Source organism: Pyxicephalus adspersus, chromosome 4, assembly GCF_032062135.1.
Source record: "Pyxicephalus adspersus chromosome 4, UCB_Pads_2.0, whole genome shotgun sequence".
In the NCBI taxonomy this organism is placed as follows: Eukaryota; Metazoa; Chordata; class Amphibia; order Anura; family Pyxicephalidae; genus Pyxicephalus; species Pyxicephalus adspersus.
In genome coordinates this window covers 33,716,390-33,733,348 of record NC_092861.1, presented here as the reverse complement: position 1 = coordinate 33,733,348, position 16,959 = coordinate 33,716,390, and the positions used below count along the sequence as shown (strand labels likewise).

At 37.4% G+C, this 16,959-nt stretch overlaps 1 protein-coding gene across 1 annotated transcript in view; it reads left to right on the top strand.

The window, feature by feature from the left end:
* Positions 1 to 266: 266 nt before the first annotated feature.
* The window catches only part of PASK (PAS domain containing serine/threonine kinase), a 35,470-nt gene continuing 18,777 nt past the window's right edge, over positions 267 to 16,959 (top strand). Inside the window, exons 1-7 of the mRNA XM_072410120.1 lie at positions 267 to 308; positions 1,321 to 1,502; positions 3,965 to 4,129; positions 4,691 to 4,863; positions 13,775 to 13,903; positions 14,597 to 14,728; positions 16,516 to 16,758. Coding sequence (XP_072266221.1) covers positions 3,982 to 4,129; positions 4,691 to 4,863; positions 13,775 to 13,903; positions 14,597 to 14,728; positions 16,516 to 16,758 — 825 coding nt within the window. The 5' untranslated portion in view covers positions 267 to 308; positions 1,321 to 1,502; positions 3,965 to 3,981. The remainder of the gene's footprint in view (positions 309 to 1,320; positions 1,503 to 3,964; positions 4,130 to 4,690; positions 4,864 to 13,774; positions 13,904 to 14,596; positions 14,729 to 16,515; positions 16,759 to 16,959) is intronic.

The following is a 16,959-nucleotide window of genomic DNA, read 5'->3' as shown; positions in this document are numbered from 1 at the left end:
CTCCTGATAGGCTCCTTTTCTCAAGTTCCAAAAATGTAAATTATTTAACTGTGAACAAATAATTTATATATATAGTTCATTCATAATTAACTATATTTAGTTCTTAATAACTACTTCTTCTCCTTGTTCTTCTTAGTACTTTGTTATCTGCACCATTTATCTGTGTAGTATACATTCATATTGATGATAATTATGGGTGTTGTATTCTCCCTTAAAGTGCAAGTAAAAATTTCCACTTTGAAAATGAGCAATCAGGCAGGTCCCCTCTGGGTCTGTCTCTGGGAAGGATGACATAAGAGGTGTGATGTGTGAGTAATGAGGTGTGCGGGGTGTTGTTATGTGAAGGGTGGGCAGTAGCAGCTTGCTGGGGGTTGTAGTCCGTCATGTGAGTGGCCAGGTACCGAGACCCATGCCTGCTGTGTTTACATATTACATAGCTGAGACTCTTTGTGTGCCTTGTTATTATGCTGGAGGATCGCAACTTCTGCACGGTGCACACTGATATTGTCAGACGAATGTCACAATTCACTCATATAGGCAGCTTTCTAGATCTAATATGTGAAGAATATTGCAAATGAATTCCAATAAAATCTCCTAATTGATATTTTTTCTATTTGCAGTGGTTGGTGTGTAAATGTTACATTGTTTCCTTCTGTATAGGATGTATAAATTAATAGATGTATAATCCAGAATATTCTATATTAAATTATGAGAGATGAGTGATCTCACCCTGCAATGGTGCTTTTATTATTCTGGGAAAACAATTCCAGCTCTTTTTCTAATATCTAGATCACATCAGAATCCAGAGCCTGCATGTTAACCTGGGAAGTCAGATTGCGGGTCCAATTCTCCCATCTGTATGTGGCATGTCCCCCCATCGTACTCGTGCCACGTCCCCCCCCCATCGTACTCGTGCTACGCCCCCCCCCATCGTACCCTTGCCACGTCCCCCCCATCGTACTCGTGCCACGTCCCCCCATTGTACTCGTACCATCATACTCGTGCCATGTCCCCCCATCATACTCATTCAATGTACCATACTCGTGCAATGTATCATACACGCGCAATGTTCCCCATCATATTCCCTATCAAACTAGTGCGGTGTTACCCATCATACACGTGCAATGTTCACCATCATACATGTGCAATGTCTGCATATGTATCTGATACAATCATAACTTATCTAAGTGATCTTATGTATAGGACTGATACAGAATGATTGCTGATTATAGCCATGCATAGAAAACATAAATACTAGGTACAAATACATGAGCACATATTTTCATTGTGCACATTGTTCTCCTTTTATTTCTGATACAGTCTGACAACAACAGCATGACACACAACCCCACGGCAGCTGTATATACATGTGATTGGGATGATGTTCTCCTAGTCTGATCATCACACTTGGCTCCTTATCCTGGCTGTGTGGGAGGATACAGCGAAGCTTTATTATTGTCATACCCATTTACTTACTATATCCTGATGCCAGAATGGACCCGGTAATTATTTTATGCAGATTATTGTGCATTTCTTTATTAGTGGGAGAGTTCTGATCACATACAACATGTATTAGAATATAAACGTATATTCTTATCCTATATTGTTCCTATTCTCACAATTGTTTACAAATTGTTTACAACTATGGCAGATTTTAGGTGCCTGTAGACATTGAGAAAACATTTAGCATACATACCTGGCATGGTATGTGAAAGTATTAGTGATTAATTTGGAAGTTCCTTTCAGAATAATTTGCTGTTGCCTTGAGATTAGTCAGGTGGAGGAGTCGTGAATGAGTGAAAGTGGGTTATGGTATCTCTAATAGTCCCAAGAGGTGAAACGCGTCAGGAAAGAGACCATCCTCTTGATTTTTACCGTCACTTCAGTCAAAGTTAGGAGTTTTATGTCTAATTTAACTAAGTAGTTTGTTCACAGGATATTTGAACGATTACTACTATTATTTCCCCCTTTATTTTTAAGTATTAACGCCTCTACCACTGGAGTCTTTATTACCTCCAATATTCCCTGGTGGAAATCAATTACTGCCATTGAAACACATGGACTAAGAAGATTCAGAAATGTTTGAGGGAGTGCCTGATTCCCTATTTTATAGATAGAGCCCTTTGTGATTCTGCAGTTTAAAGTATAAATTAGAGAATAAAGAGACAATAAAAAGTTACATAAATGGCAGGTAACAAATCAGCGTCCAGTTGGTCAGTTGATCACAATATTGTTGCATTTTTATCAGTGTCAATGCACTTAAATCGCTATAAAATATTAATAGCCCCCATATGTGATGTCTGGACATTTTTTGTTTCTCCGTCCTGTGGAATTATCATCCTTCACAGAGATTTCTGGTTGATTCTGCTATGGTGCTCAGTCAGAGCATACCACTCTATATACCAAAACTAGTTAAACTTAGAAGAAAATTCCTACAGTTCCTTAGAATTATCAATTGGCAGGCTGTGCTTGTGCCACATATATTCAGTGACTACTATAGTAGTAATCACTGAATATATGTGGCACAAGCACAGCCAGCCAACTGATCCGACCATATAATAATCATTCAATAATATCTGCTACAGTTGATAATTCTAAGGAAAGTTTTAGGTGCCACAGTGATTTGGGGGTGCTGACACTGAAATAAATATCACATTAGTGTGACCAACCAGAGAATTGGATTTGTTTCAGCAATTTGTGGGGGGGGTTCCACAATTTAAAATCCATGGGGTATTGTGGCTAGAACTGTACTATATATAATATATATATATAGTGTGTGTGTATCAGATATATTCTTTTCATGTGAACTTTGTAGCAGTAGGACACATAATATAGGTGAAAGATTGCCTTTGTCCTGCTGGTTCTATACAATTACAGGCTGTACAGAATCGGTATGGATCCCATGATGTGTGAATGACCTGATTAGTAGAAATCTACTTTACATGAGAAAATACATGCATATACGCACCTGGGCTTTGTTTAGTAATATTATTATTATTACTTGCCTTCAGACTCTCTCTCTTTTTTTTAAATTGTAATTTTTATTGGATGTTTACATAAAATAAACAACAAAAGGTAAGGGTAGTTAACATATAACACAAATAGGTTGGGAGAGGGATCATTTTGCCAGATGACAATTGTGTGGAGATACAGTGATGGGGGCTATCAATGCAAACATCATTATAGGAGAGAGGGCAACCCTCGTGACCAGTTAAGATGTTATAGTCCCATAGTATGGATCCCAATCATCCCAGACTTTCTGAAACTTGGTCAATCTAGTTTACAACATGGCAGTAAGTTATTCCATTAAACTAATATCCTGAATCCTGCTATAAAATGTCTCTTTAGAAGGGGACACCATGTTTTTTTTTTTTTTTGGTGAGAGGCTATAATAGAGCGAGCTGCTAAACGGAATTGTGAGATTAGTTTTTGTGGACCAGGTGGGGGTTGGGATATGGGGAAATCCAATGGGTGTGTCAATACGTCTAACAGCAAATCCAGGGAAGTAACATCAGCAATAAGCCTCCTTACCTGTGTCCAGAAACCTTGTATCACAGGTAATCCCAGAAGATTTGCTCCAAGGTGCCTATCATCCCCACACTGACAGCATGATGGGTCAAATTTAGGGAAGAGCCTATGAGATCTTCAGACTCTCTTGAACCTGATTTTTTACTGCTTTAAATTAGAACTTCCACACCCCGAAAAAGGTTTTGGTTTAAGTTTGGTTTGGAGTGAGTAAAAAATTAAAAGCCTTATGGCCTAAATATGCAGATGATTTATTAGAAAATCCCAGCGTTTGAGAACAATAGTGATCATTTTCAACCTGCTTTCTACCTTTTACCTGCTTACATGTTGTAGGCACCTGCTTACAAAGTCAAAATGAAACTCTAGTATGGCTGCAATAAGTTATTGTTACTGGTGGTCGAATGCTCTAAATCTTAATAAACATGTCTTCTTCTTAAAGGAGCCATTGTTCTAGAAATGCAAGCATCCGTTGTACCAGGATCCCCCAGTTCTCCTCTGCACAGTGTTTCTCTGCTAAGCAAATCTTTTCCCCAGCTGCCTAACCCAAGAAGGAGAAGACATGGAGGAAGGACCAGAGACCCCTGGAATACAGCCAGTCTTACTGGTAATACACTACCGCAATATAGTATAATTCTAGAAACATAAAAGCTTTGCTTCTATTAGGCATCTACCTGACAATGTCTTTAAAATACATTTAATTTCTCGTTTGTGTGAAAATGTAAATTAAAGTGCAGAAATGTAATGTTGATATCTGGCCCTCTATTTTCTGGTGTTTTTAGTTTTAATATTAGATTTTACCTTGTAATGCCTGACTGCAGTAATGATGTTGTGTAAATTAGAGAGAACCATTGCTGAATACAATGTGATCTGTGTTAAGGTTTGTGTGCTTTATTACTGGATGAAGTAGGCAGGATTTGTGTTATGCACAGAAATCATTTATGTCCATAAATTATTTGTAATTAACTTTAGAGTTCTTCCAGTAATTGTATAATGTAATCAGAATGCATTACACTCCAGACTGATAGGATAAGTGCAAGTTGCATAAGTGTAAATGTATTCCATAATGGATACATGTGAGGTTGTGTTATTTATTTAGGACTGGTGGTTTATTTTGTTTTGTTCCTGTTTTGTTATTTTGGTAAATTTTACAATATATTTTTCTTAGGTGATGATTGGAGCTCCTACAGTCTCTCTTCAGCTGCCAGCAACAACATAATCCGCTCACCTCTGGAATCTGGTAGTGGATTACAAACTCCAGATGATACCATCCACTCGTTACCATCATGTGTTCGAAGTTCGAGCAGGGCTGTGCTGACTGTCAGCACCAAGACCACACAAGTACATATTATTTCTCTTATTTTATATTAATGCACTGGGGAACGCATTGTTTGTTGAGTTAGATCTTACATTTTTTTTTTACAAATTTTTGGGGCTGAATCCAGAAATGACCCCAGATTTTTGCTATCACATCCAGTTTTTACAATACAGGGTACCCTCCATTTTTGTCAAAAAACATACACATTTTGCATTTAACAATGAAAAAATAACGAAATAATACCTTGAATGTACTGTTTATTTACATTTCTTTTGTTCTTACAAAGGATTTATTGTTACTCTATGACATATTTTTTTACAGTAAAACATTTGAAAATTATTCGGGTAAGCGGTTAAGGTAAATATTTACGCTTAAAGCTTTTGCGGGAGTGTTCAGTGTTAGGACAATCCTGCAGTATGAATCAACAATATTCAGCCATCATATGTACATCCCATCTACCCTGATACCAATTTTTCTTATTCACTACGTAGGACAGCACACAACCTCTGACCACACTGACTTGCATGTAAATGAATAGCCCATACAAATCCACGCTAAAGTAATTGCAACAATATAAGCGGTAGAGAAAAAATCTGACATGATAGAAGAAAACTAACTTCACTTTTTTAGAATCAGCATACCTATTTTCGTGTAAATAACCTTAAAAATTGTACTCAACAAAAAATTTGTTCAAAATTGTTCCCTAGTGTTCCCCAACTTCGTACATTATATAGGGTCATATTATGCTTTTTATATGTGCCTCATGTTATATGGGAATATCCAGAGGAGTAAAGGAGAACTGAACTAATAGATTGCCTATGATGACTACCTTTTGTAAATGCAAGTTGCCTAATGGATGACTCTCCCAGATAAAATATATACCTGCAATCTATGGTGCGTTAACATGATCATTTAACAGTAAAGCAAATAAAATGTGGTCTACCTGAAATATTTTGAGGCTAAAACAGATCATTTTACAAAGCACCCCCCTCCACTACCCATCAGTTTTAATTTTATTAATATTCAGTTCAGTGTCCCGTTATATTTGGTTGTCCATGGAGAATCCGCCTTATATTAGTGGTATAAAGAAATCTTTTTTTTTTTTATTTTTTTTATTTTTTTATTGGTGATCAATGGAAAAAAGTGATAACACTGGAAGTCAGTAGAAGGAATGTCTTGCTATATTGTTCACAGCTTAAAACACCCCTGGAGAACTCCCCGGGTTCCAGAGAATTCTGGTTGGCTGCTTTAGACTTCTTACCTACAGTTAATGCGTATGCCAAGGAAAAAAAGCAAATAAACATAATAATTACTGTAAAAATTAAACACTGAAGTACATGTACTTTTCCTTGTGGGTAAAAAAATACCCATTGATTTACCATAAATCTGGTGAATGGTACAAACCAGTTGATGATGTTAAATTACTGACTTGACATATAAGAGAACATTACTGGGACATGTTGTAGAGAGAGAAAATGAGGTTTGGAGGGGGTCAGAAGGGTACATGGTACATCTGGGTAGTTACCTGAACATACATAATAATATTTTATTTTTGTTTTATAAGGAGCCAATTGGAAGCTGTGTTTAAAAGGTAAAGGCAGACACAGAGCAAAGGTCTAATTACCTGTATTTCCTGTGGGTATTTTGCTTTCAGCTGATCACCCCAAATCGCCTTCTGTTGCACCATGTCTGTATAGAGGCAAAAAATGTGGTAGCGGTACAGCTTTCCTTCTTTCCTTCCTCATATCGGTGGCTCCCGCTATGAAAACTGAGCAGCACAGTGGTATCACCAAATCTCATTCAAAATCTCCTGAGACTAGCAATTGGAGGCCGCAGAATGCCTTAGATTTAATTATGCAGAAATACAAATATAAGGTCTAGGTACAGAATGCCTTTGCACCCTGGTATACCAGGAAGCGCTGTTATTCTTAGGAGACAAAAAAAATGTAACGCTTTTTGCATGGAAATACGGAGAGAATTCCCGTCCTCTGTCAGGTTTCTCCAGTGTCGATGCCCGCCTTCTCCTTCCCCTGGCTGTTGTAGTGTTGTCTTTCAGACCTTATGTTGATTGGCTTTTTTGGGTCCCCCTTTTCTTTGTTGAGAACAACCACCTAAAGAGCTACTTAAACTTCTGATGCTCTGGACAGTTTAACTATTCTGAATTATATCTATAACTATATTAAAATTTTTAATGTATTTAAACTTATTTATTTTATTTTACATGATTCTGTGTTTGGACATATTTAGGTAAGTTGCAGGTCCACAATATAAAAAAAAAAAAAAAAAAATTCATGAAAAACAGTGTACCGCTTTTGGTACAGAAATCCAGACATCAGTGAAATGCCCAGGAGGTTAATTTAAAAACTGTTTGTCTGTGGATAGTCTAAAAAATTCCTAGATGTCCTACTATAGTATTTGAGATTCCAGTGATGCGATATTGTCAAATTCCACAATCCGTTCCGACATAGTAGGGACAACTGAAGTGCCCCAATGTCTGGCAATTATTCTATGAAATGCCACAATAACATGACGCAGGAGTCCCCGTTTATTAGCCTTATTGGAGCCAGAAAGAATAACATCTTAGGATCGGCATAAATTTGCATTCATAAGTCTATTGTATAATGCAAAGATTGTTTTCCAGAGCTCCAAATATGCAACATAGAACCACAGATATGACCACATCTCAAGCAATTAGGTGCATATGTAGGGTCAAATACATGTATGTCCTGTGTACATCTATACCACCTGCTAAGAATCTTGTAACAGCGTTCTTGGTCTCTGGCGGATCTGGATAATTTATGTACATACATAAAGGACTTTTCAATTTTTTCAGGTTCTAAACTACATTCCAATTCTTTTTCCCAATACCTAATAAAGTGTGGACTATTAGGGCGGCGTTCATGCAGCAATATATTATAAATAGAATAAAGCCCATGTACCAGCTTGTCAGTTGGAGAATCAATCTTTCAAATTCCATGGGTGATCTAGTTAAACGTTTCAGAGATTTCAACGTGTGGACAAAATCTTTTAGTTGAAAATATACTGACCACCTGGATCCCTCTACAGTCAAGGAAGGTATATCTCCCTGCGAAGATATCATAGTAAGTCTAGGGTGTTCCTCTCTATTCCATATCAAAAAGAAGGTTGCATCTAAGGCCAGAGAAAATTCTGGGTTTTAAAAGAGAGGTGTTAATGGACCGGGTCTAAATGAGAGCAGTCCCTTTGCAATCATGTCATTCCATAGGTAAATAGTTTGGAGCACAGTGGGTGGGGTATGAGGCAGATGGGTTCCAGAATGTGGTTTTGTCGATGGAGCTAAAGGCAGGAAGCATGACGACATATTCTCTTCCATATTGATCTATGCCTTATGTTGTTTGTTATGGTTCCAGTCCACAATCCTGTGAAGTACTGCTGCTTGATTGTAAAGCCTAAAGTCAGGGACAGCTAATCCACCCACATTCTTTTTTCTAGTAAGAATTAACCTACTTTTACAAGCTTTCTTATTCCTCCATATAAAAAAATAAATTAATCGCTCCAATTTAGGAAAAAAACAGCCAGGAGGTGGGGGTGCGATGGTATAAAATAAATAGAGGGCCTTTGGTAAAATATCCATTTTGACTACATTCACTCTGCCTAGCCATGACAATTTTAAATAATTATAGGATTGATGGGTGGATTCATTTCCCTGTAATAGTGGTTTATAATTAGGCTCTGCTAGGGCATTTAAGTTAGGGGTTATTTTAATTCCTAAATATTTGATGCAGGTTGCCACCGAAACGGAAAATGACTTTTCAATATGGTTAGTTGGGTATCTGGTATAGAAATGTTTAATGCTTCCGTCTTGTCATAATTGACTTTAAAATTGCTTGAGGTGCCAAATCTTTAAAATTCTTGCAAAATCATGGGGATAGAGAGATGGGGGTGAAGATACATCTAGAAGGAGATCATCAGCTAAAATTGATGTTTGTAATTTTCCTCTCCAACAGATACACCTTGAATATTGGGGTTATCCCTAATAGCTATGGCCAAATGTTCCTTGACTAGGAGGTAAAGAAAGGGGGACAATGGACAGCTCTGTCGAGTGCCATTATTTATTTGGAAAGAGTCAGATAAGATACCATGGGTACTAACTCGAGCACTAGGACCGGTATAAAAGGCCTGAATCCGTTCCAACATGACTGGGCCTAGCACGATTTGAATCAGGGTTTCCTGTAAGAACACCCAATCCAAAACCCAGGAGATGTTAAGATACTTGAAACATATCAAGTCTAAGATAAGAATTATGAGCTGGGGAGAAATATGAATAGTCCTTGTCGTCGGGATGTGTTACTCTCCAGATATTGATTATCGAGTAATGATTAAGATCTGGTTTAAATTTAGAAAGCCTCGATTGGGAATAAGAGGAATCCAGAACAGGATCGAACACCAAACTGAGGTCGCCTCCGATGATCACTTGACCCTCTTGAAAATTGACGAGCTTGTGCAAAATATTCACACCATACAGAGCTGGATTCTGGTTGGGAAAATAGACATTTGCCAGAGTGTAGATTTTACCATGCAGCATTATTTTTAAAAATAAAAACCTTCCCTCGGAATCCCTCTGGTGAGCTAGGAGAGTGTAGGGGGTAGACTTATGGAATCCAATAGATACCCCTTTGGATTTAGATTCCCTATTAGCACTATGAGGCAAGTATTGGTTCCTAGTTGTAGGTACATGATTCAAACAGTAGTGGGTTTCCTGGATGAACAGAACACTCACTTTTTGTTTATGCAGAGCATAAGGTATTTGTGATCTTTTGTTAGGTACATTGAATCTCCAGGATGCCATGTATCAGGGTGTTGATAATAGATAGTATGCTAATAATTTATATATATGTACCAGCACCTCTATGTAGGGAGGGAAAAGGAAAAATGGGAAGGGGAGGAAAAAGTACAGAGAGAATAGAAAGAATGGAAAGTTTTAGAAAGTTAAACCAAAACCAAGTAAGACAGATACTTGTGAAGATATTCTGTCCCAAGGTATACAGTTGTATAACCTTAGATATCCCACAGATTAAGGGCCCTACGTGGGGGCGTGGAGGGCTAATAACCTGTAGTGAGAACCTGACACCTCCGTACTAGGTGTCACCTAAAAAAAAACTTTAGGAATACCAAATATACTCTATAAAACATAAAAGTGTGTTAAGTAAACTCCTGAGATATGTAGTACTGAGCAAAGGTATACCATGGAATATAGTACAAAAAACAACATTCTCATACCAGCATAAACACAGAACCATACAGCCCATATAAGATTCTTCTTACTGGATGGAGCGTCTCATGGTCAACTTGTAGATGTAGTACAATCTTCCATCACATGAGATCAGTACACAGTCAACCACAGACACCCATGGTATGCAAATGGCAGTTCAGAGTAGGAACTTCGTGCCAGATGAGGTAGTAAGCGTCCTAGAGACAAAATCCATCAGCACAGGTACAGGAGACAAAAAATAAAAACAAAAAACAAACAAACGGATGATCAAGATAAAGTGTAGGTAGACCAGGTGGTCAAATCGGATGGATCCCTAGTGCTGGTACAACCAGAGTCCATCATAGCTTGAAAAACAATCAAAAATCGGATGAATCTGTATTGCTGGTATAACTAGAGTCTGTCATAACTTGAAAAACAATAAAAAATTGGATGTATCTGTAGTGTCGGTACAACTAGAGTCCATCAAAGTTTGAAAACAATTGAACCATGAAGATTGAATAGTGATGCAGCGTTGCAATTTATAAGCCCGTTGCCACTTGGTGCCAATTTGGAAGCTCAATTGAGAGCAAACCAATGGTCGAGACAATCTTTGGAAGATCATCAGCATCTTTGAAGATAAAAAATTTTCCTTGAAATTTTATGTGGAGCTGAAGGGGGAATCTCCACCTATACAATATATCTCTGGACTTAGGTTTATCTAGCGGTGGTTTGAGAGCCCTTCGCATTGCCAAAGTGCGTCTGGAGAGATCCGGCAGAAAATACAATTGGGTACCATCAAAATCCAGGGATTGTTTGTGGCGAGCTGCCTTCAGAATATCTTCCCGAACATTAAATAATGCACACGGCAGATTACGTCTCGTGGACGCAGTGGGTCTGAGGAATTAGGTCCCAGGGCTCTATGTGCCCTATAAATAAGTCGTTCCGAAGTTACAGGCTGTCTTGTAACATATTAAAGTTGCCTTGAACAGTAGCCATGAGATCAGGAGTGGCAGTGGCTTCAGGCAGGCCCCTGATTCTTATATTATTCCGCTGGTTACGGAATTTTCTAAATCATCTATAGCAGAAAAAGTAAATTGCAACCTACGGTCATGATACGGATACGGTTTGTATGCAATCTTCCAGCTTGTGCACCCTTAATGATAAGGCAGTATGATCTTCCTGAAGAGCAGATACAGTGGACTGCGTAACTTCCAAATTTTATTTGAGCTCAGCGATTTCTTGCTTGAAAGAAGCCTCCAAATGACAAGTATGTGTTTCCAAGTCAGATCGAGTAGGCAAAGAACGGAGAGTCCTATTTCCTTTAAAGCAGAAGGGGAGCCTTGGTCTCTGGCTGAGAAAGGTGAGTAAGATTTGATGTTTTCTGTTTCCACAGCAAAGTGCTGTGAGAGCAGAGATGCTGCAGACTCGTCTGTTATATCTGCCATCTTGTTTGCCCTGTGATAGTGGGACCTGCAGTAAAAAGTCTGCAATATCGCTTGCAGCCGAATTTCTCGGTCCTCGCTAGATACCAGGTGCATTCCCCTTCTTGTTGGTATGAGTTTTAGGAGTCTTGGATAGCATAGTGAGGAATAATGGCGTGTCAATAGTACGGAGGTCAGCAACCTGCTTCTTCACTCCCCGGTAAATTTATTTAAAGTAAATCACTTTGGAGTTCTTAATGTTAGTAGTTTGCCATTATTTCAAGGCAAGTAATCTTAGTACAATCTTGTCACATTACAGGGAAATTATAGTGAGTACAGACAGTGTTAGAGCTTACACAGGGTGAATTTCTTTCTTGCCACCTCTCTTTGATAGTGTTTGGGTCTGGTGATTAGCTTCTTTGTCCCAGACACTGCCCTCTAGGAGGAATTGGAGTGTATCTAACTGGAGTATATACATTATGTGAGAAGCCATTGGAGTACTTGCCACTTTGTTCTCAGTTGGTAGAAAGTTTAGTTCTTTTAGAATTTTTTTTTAGAAGATTTTACCAAAGCTATATACTTTAGCCCTGGGCATTTCATAAAACAAATGATTGGCAATTTAAAGGGTAAGGTACAAATAGTTTATGGTCTATATTTATGTATTTGTAAGTAGTTTCTACACAGTGGACAACATCTTTAGTTTATAAAGCTAGAAAAGAGTCTGCTGTTTAATATTCAGAACCAAAACTGATAAACAAAAGGCTGCTTTAGAAAGTCTGTGCTTGAGTCTCTAGAGACCCACAATGTTCGTGTGAAGTGTTTTGAAGTGAAGATAATGCAGGCTTTGCCTTAGGGATCAGAACTTCTGTTCATTGGAAGTGTTAGATCTCTACATACAGCCTAAACTCGTCTTGAAAAGGACACAATGTAAAGACATTTGTAGAATACGATGGGAACACATAATCTTTTTATAAGTTTTCTTTGAGAAACAATAAGCAGCCAACTAAAAATCACATTTTGTGCTAAAATTTTAGGATGTGTCTGGACAATTAATTCTGACGGAGTCTTAAATTTAACTAATCATATGCAGTGTAACATGTTTTTTTTTTCTCACAGAATGGAAACTTCTAACCTTTTATTAGTTCTCTTGTTCATCCAAAGCACTTCCAGTACTATATGTCACCTAATATTTATTTAATATTGGAATATATTATTATGACTAATTATTATTATTATTATTATTATTAATAATAATATAATAAACAGGATTTATATAGCGACAACATTCTACACAGCGCTGTACAATAAATAGGGGTTGCAAATGACAGATACAGACAGTGACACAGGAGGATGAGAGGACTGTGTCCTGAAGAGCTTACAATCTAGGAGGTGGGGGAAGTATCACACAATCTATAATACATATATAATACTCAAACTGTCTATGAACCTTATGTATCCAGAACCATTTAGATTAGAGGTGTGAAATGCAAGGTTAAATACAGCATTAGTTAAAATAACTCAGAAATTAATTTGCTCTGGACAATTTGCTTTTAAACAAGCTAAATACTTTTCCTATAAAATATTTACCTCCAAGGAATTTTTCTATTGATCTCTGGATTGCAGTTAAAGCAAAACTAAAACCACAAGACTTGCTTACCCGTGTCTCCCACAGGGCCGCTGCCATCTTCTTTTCTTCTGCCCATCAATGATTTTTGGCCAACTTGATTGACCATGCTGGGGTAATGTAGCTCCTGCACAAATGATCAGGGTTTTTTTCCATACTTTAGGGTTATTCAGCAGTTGTGCAAAAACTGCCTGTACATTTTTTATGCCTGGAATCACTAAACTAAATATTACAAATGCCAAAGGGCTGTTAAGCAGACTGCACGTGACAGTCCGATGTTACAATTATAGTTGAATTACAAAGGCTTAACTAATCCTTCTATTTAATTATTATCTAGCGTTACTGTTGTTGGTAAATTCAAAGGCTTTTGTAGACATTGTAAATGTATTATAAAAGTTTTCTGCACTATACACCTGCACATCATATATCAGACTTTAGGAAATGCATATTAGGACCCCTTGCTGTCCCTAGACATTGGAGCATTACATTAAACCAGCAAGTTTACCTTACTGTTCCTGTTTTTAGTTAGTGTTACTGTTTAGTTACTGTTCCAATGCTTTTAGTTAGATATATAGGTATTGGATAGATATTTAGTTAGATACTTTAGTTGTAAAGCTTTTTTCTGTTATTGTATGATTTTTTAATGGTTTTGCCTTCAGGTCGAAGCAGTGCGAAATGGAGGAGATGTGATCATATTGCGTTTGTGGATACGCAGATTACAGAGCCAGTGTCTGTTGTTTCTGGAAACTGCACAGACTATTACAACTGTTCTATCATTTCGGCAGGATGTGAGTAGAATATTGGTGCATTATTGTCCCATATATTAGGTCACATCTGTGATTGAAATGTATAGGGCCTGATTTATCAAAGCTCCCCAAGACTGGAGACTGTCATGGGAGATGGGCCTAATAATCATTTGTTATTAGTTAGGAGGTGTTTTCAGTCCTGGACCAGTTCCATTCTAGGTTTGATTAATCAGGTTCTCCCATTAAAGTGTATCTTTTCCAGTCTTGGAGAGCTTTGGGCTCTTTGTGTGTTCTTTTTCTATTCAAATTTTGCTTATCTTTGTGCCAAATGAGTATTTTATTTTATCATATTTTACATAAATAACCAACTGTCTTTAAAGGTCTTGTTTAACTTAATAACTTCAGCTTTATTTATATACCCGGAGGTTTTTTACAAAAAAATTTTGTTGATGTCTGTGTCAGTTATGGAAGTTTCTTCTTTGTGGGGACACACAGAGCAATGCTATCGGACACAAACCCCAAACCTTTGGAACTCAAAATATAAAGGAGATATTCTGCCTGTAAGATTCCTTACTAGTGGTAAATCCTCATCATCTTAATACTAATACATATCCCATTGGGAGGACAGATGGAAACTAAAAACTGTAAAGATATGAATTAAGATATGAATAAAGAAATTCAGATTTTATGCATGCTCAGTTGTACTCGGGTATGTGATAAATGATTGTCTTCTAGGGCCGTATTGTTTCCTGCGATCTCCCGTGTGCTCAGCTTTATGGCTACACAGACCCGGAGGAGGTTCTGGGGCTGCACATTACAGACTTAATGCCATCAGTTCAAGTCCCCAACCAAAAAGAAATGTCACAGGTAAAAAAAAACTATTATAACCTTTTTTTTTTTTTAGATTTGGGTGTCCAACCTAAGACTGCAAAAGGGAAACTTGTGGTAATACCAGTGCTTAGAAAACTTCAAACATGACTGTTAAACTGGCTGCACACATGTGTAGAAAAATGTAAAAACTCCTTTAGGTTTACCAAACATGATATAGTAGAAGGTCATAACAGATGGGTAGGACTTTTCTCCTCATAGTTTTTGGTAATTAAAAAAAATAAGAGCGCTTTCCTCCCACATCCTTGATCACTGTTCTAGCTTTCTGGGAGCCCTTAAACACAGGGTGTTCAATTATACAACAACCTACTAAACAAAAGATAATAAAAAATTGTCCCATTCCCACTTTCTTTTGGTTCCTTGCTGTTAGTCCATTGTTGTATTTGTTGGGTCCAATGATCTGTTATTGTGAGATTTGAGAGGGGGATGGATCCAAGCTTAGTTTACCTTTCTGAAATCTTATAATAGAGTTTCAGGTACTCCATCCAATATACAATATGTAGATGATGGCTTGTTTGCAGCCATGCTTTTAATTTACCAGTTCTGACATTGTGACAGTTTTGCATCTCTTAAATCAGACATTGTCTATATTGACTGGAGTATTTTATGGCTTGATAAATTATAGCAGTGAGATACAGAAGTAAATAAAACAATATACTGCAGCTCCTTATACAGTCTGTAACAAAACAAGACATCCATGCTGAAATAAATAATCTGTCATGAAAAAATTTCCCCCTACAGCTTAATTCATTAATCAGGGGTAAACACTGATTGACATTTAGTTTTGTAAACTGCACATCCTAATCATTTGTTTTTTTAAATATTAATTTGTTTTTCCTTTTCCCCTTTGTTTTATCTGACACGAGCTGCTAATCTGCAGCATTTTTATATACACCTTATCTGTACTTGCTGGCATGTTTACAAGCGTCATTGCTGATGTTAATGGAAGGGCTGCTAACTGGTACTGAGCAAAGAGATTTTCAAGAATATAGGAGTATTAAGAAAAAATACACCTCTTTTGTAAACCTAAGATAAATAAATAAAATAGTATAGAGTACTAAAGGTTTAATACTACTATTTCTGAAATTTTGTATGGGCCTAAGTCCTATTCTGTGAACTTTCATCTTCTAATTTGCAGCACTAGGTCCAGGGTTCTAATCTCGGCCAGGACACTATCTACATGGCGTTTGAGTGGGTTTCCTCCCATATTCTAAAAGCATACAAAAACAATGCAAGAAAACAAGGGACAAGGCACAACCAATACATATATACATGGGTTTCTTGGAGCTGATGTTTTCACATTATTAGAACCATATTCATAGTGCTTTTTGTTTACCTGTAGGTTTATTGTGTGAATTAGATAAACAATGCACACAGGTTTTAGGAAAAAAATCCTTGATGCCTTCTGCACACGAGATGAAAAGATAAACAAAGTATTAGGTAAAATACTCTATGGCGTTCTTTTTTTTTTTTTTTTATATGTGTGTGCATATTGTACATCTGATTTAAACAATAAACCTATAGCTGAGCCAACAATGGTGTGGATTTTATAGTGTATACCTAAAGAAGTCAAGGTCTGGGATCTACAGAGGAGCTCCGCAGGATGGGGCTATAAAAGACTGGCTTCCTTGTTGCATCAGGAATCCGTTTGCTTCTATGGTGAAAGTTTGGACATTTTAGGTGTTTCTAAATTCTGAATTTTTCACCTAAATACTGTAACACATGTATGTGTTTTTCTGTATTTTTTCTTTTTTTTTTTTTTTCAGAGCATCCAGCACCAGAAAGTTGTGGGTGTGTCACGTGATGGTGTCACCTTCCCTCTAAGTCTGACTCTGATAGAGGACTTTGCAGAAGATGTCACTTCAGTGGAAGAATACTATGGTAGTATAACTGTCCTGTCCTCTATCAGTGGCCTAATTACACTTTTACCTGATGGATCGATCAAAGGTTTGAATGGAACAATTTCACGCTTTCTGTTTGGATATGAGAGATCACAGCTCCTGGGAAAGGTAGGAATCATAGTAGCACACTCAAACTATAAAGCTGTTTTTTTTTTAGGTATATAGTGATCTTATTTTAAAGAAGTCATAAAATATTGAATTCTTTTGAGCACATGCCTTAAAGTGGAACTAAAGCCCCACTTTGAAAAATCCAAGATCAGGCAGGTGGGTTTTGCAGAAAGTAACAGACGATGTCCTGCCTGCCTGATC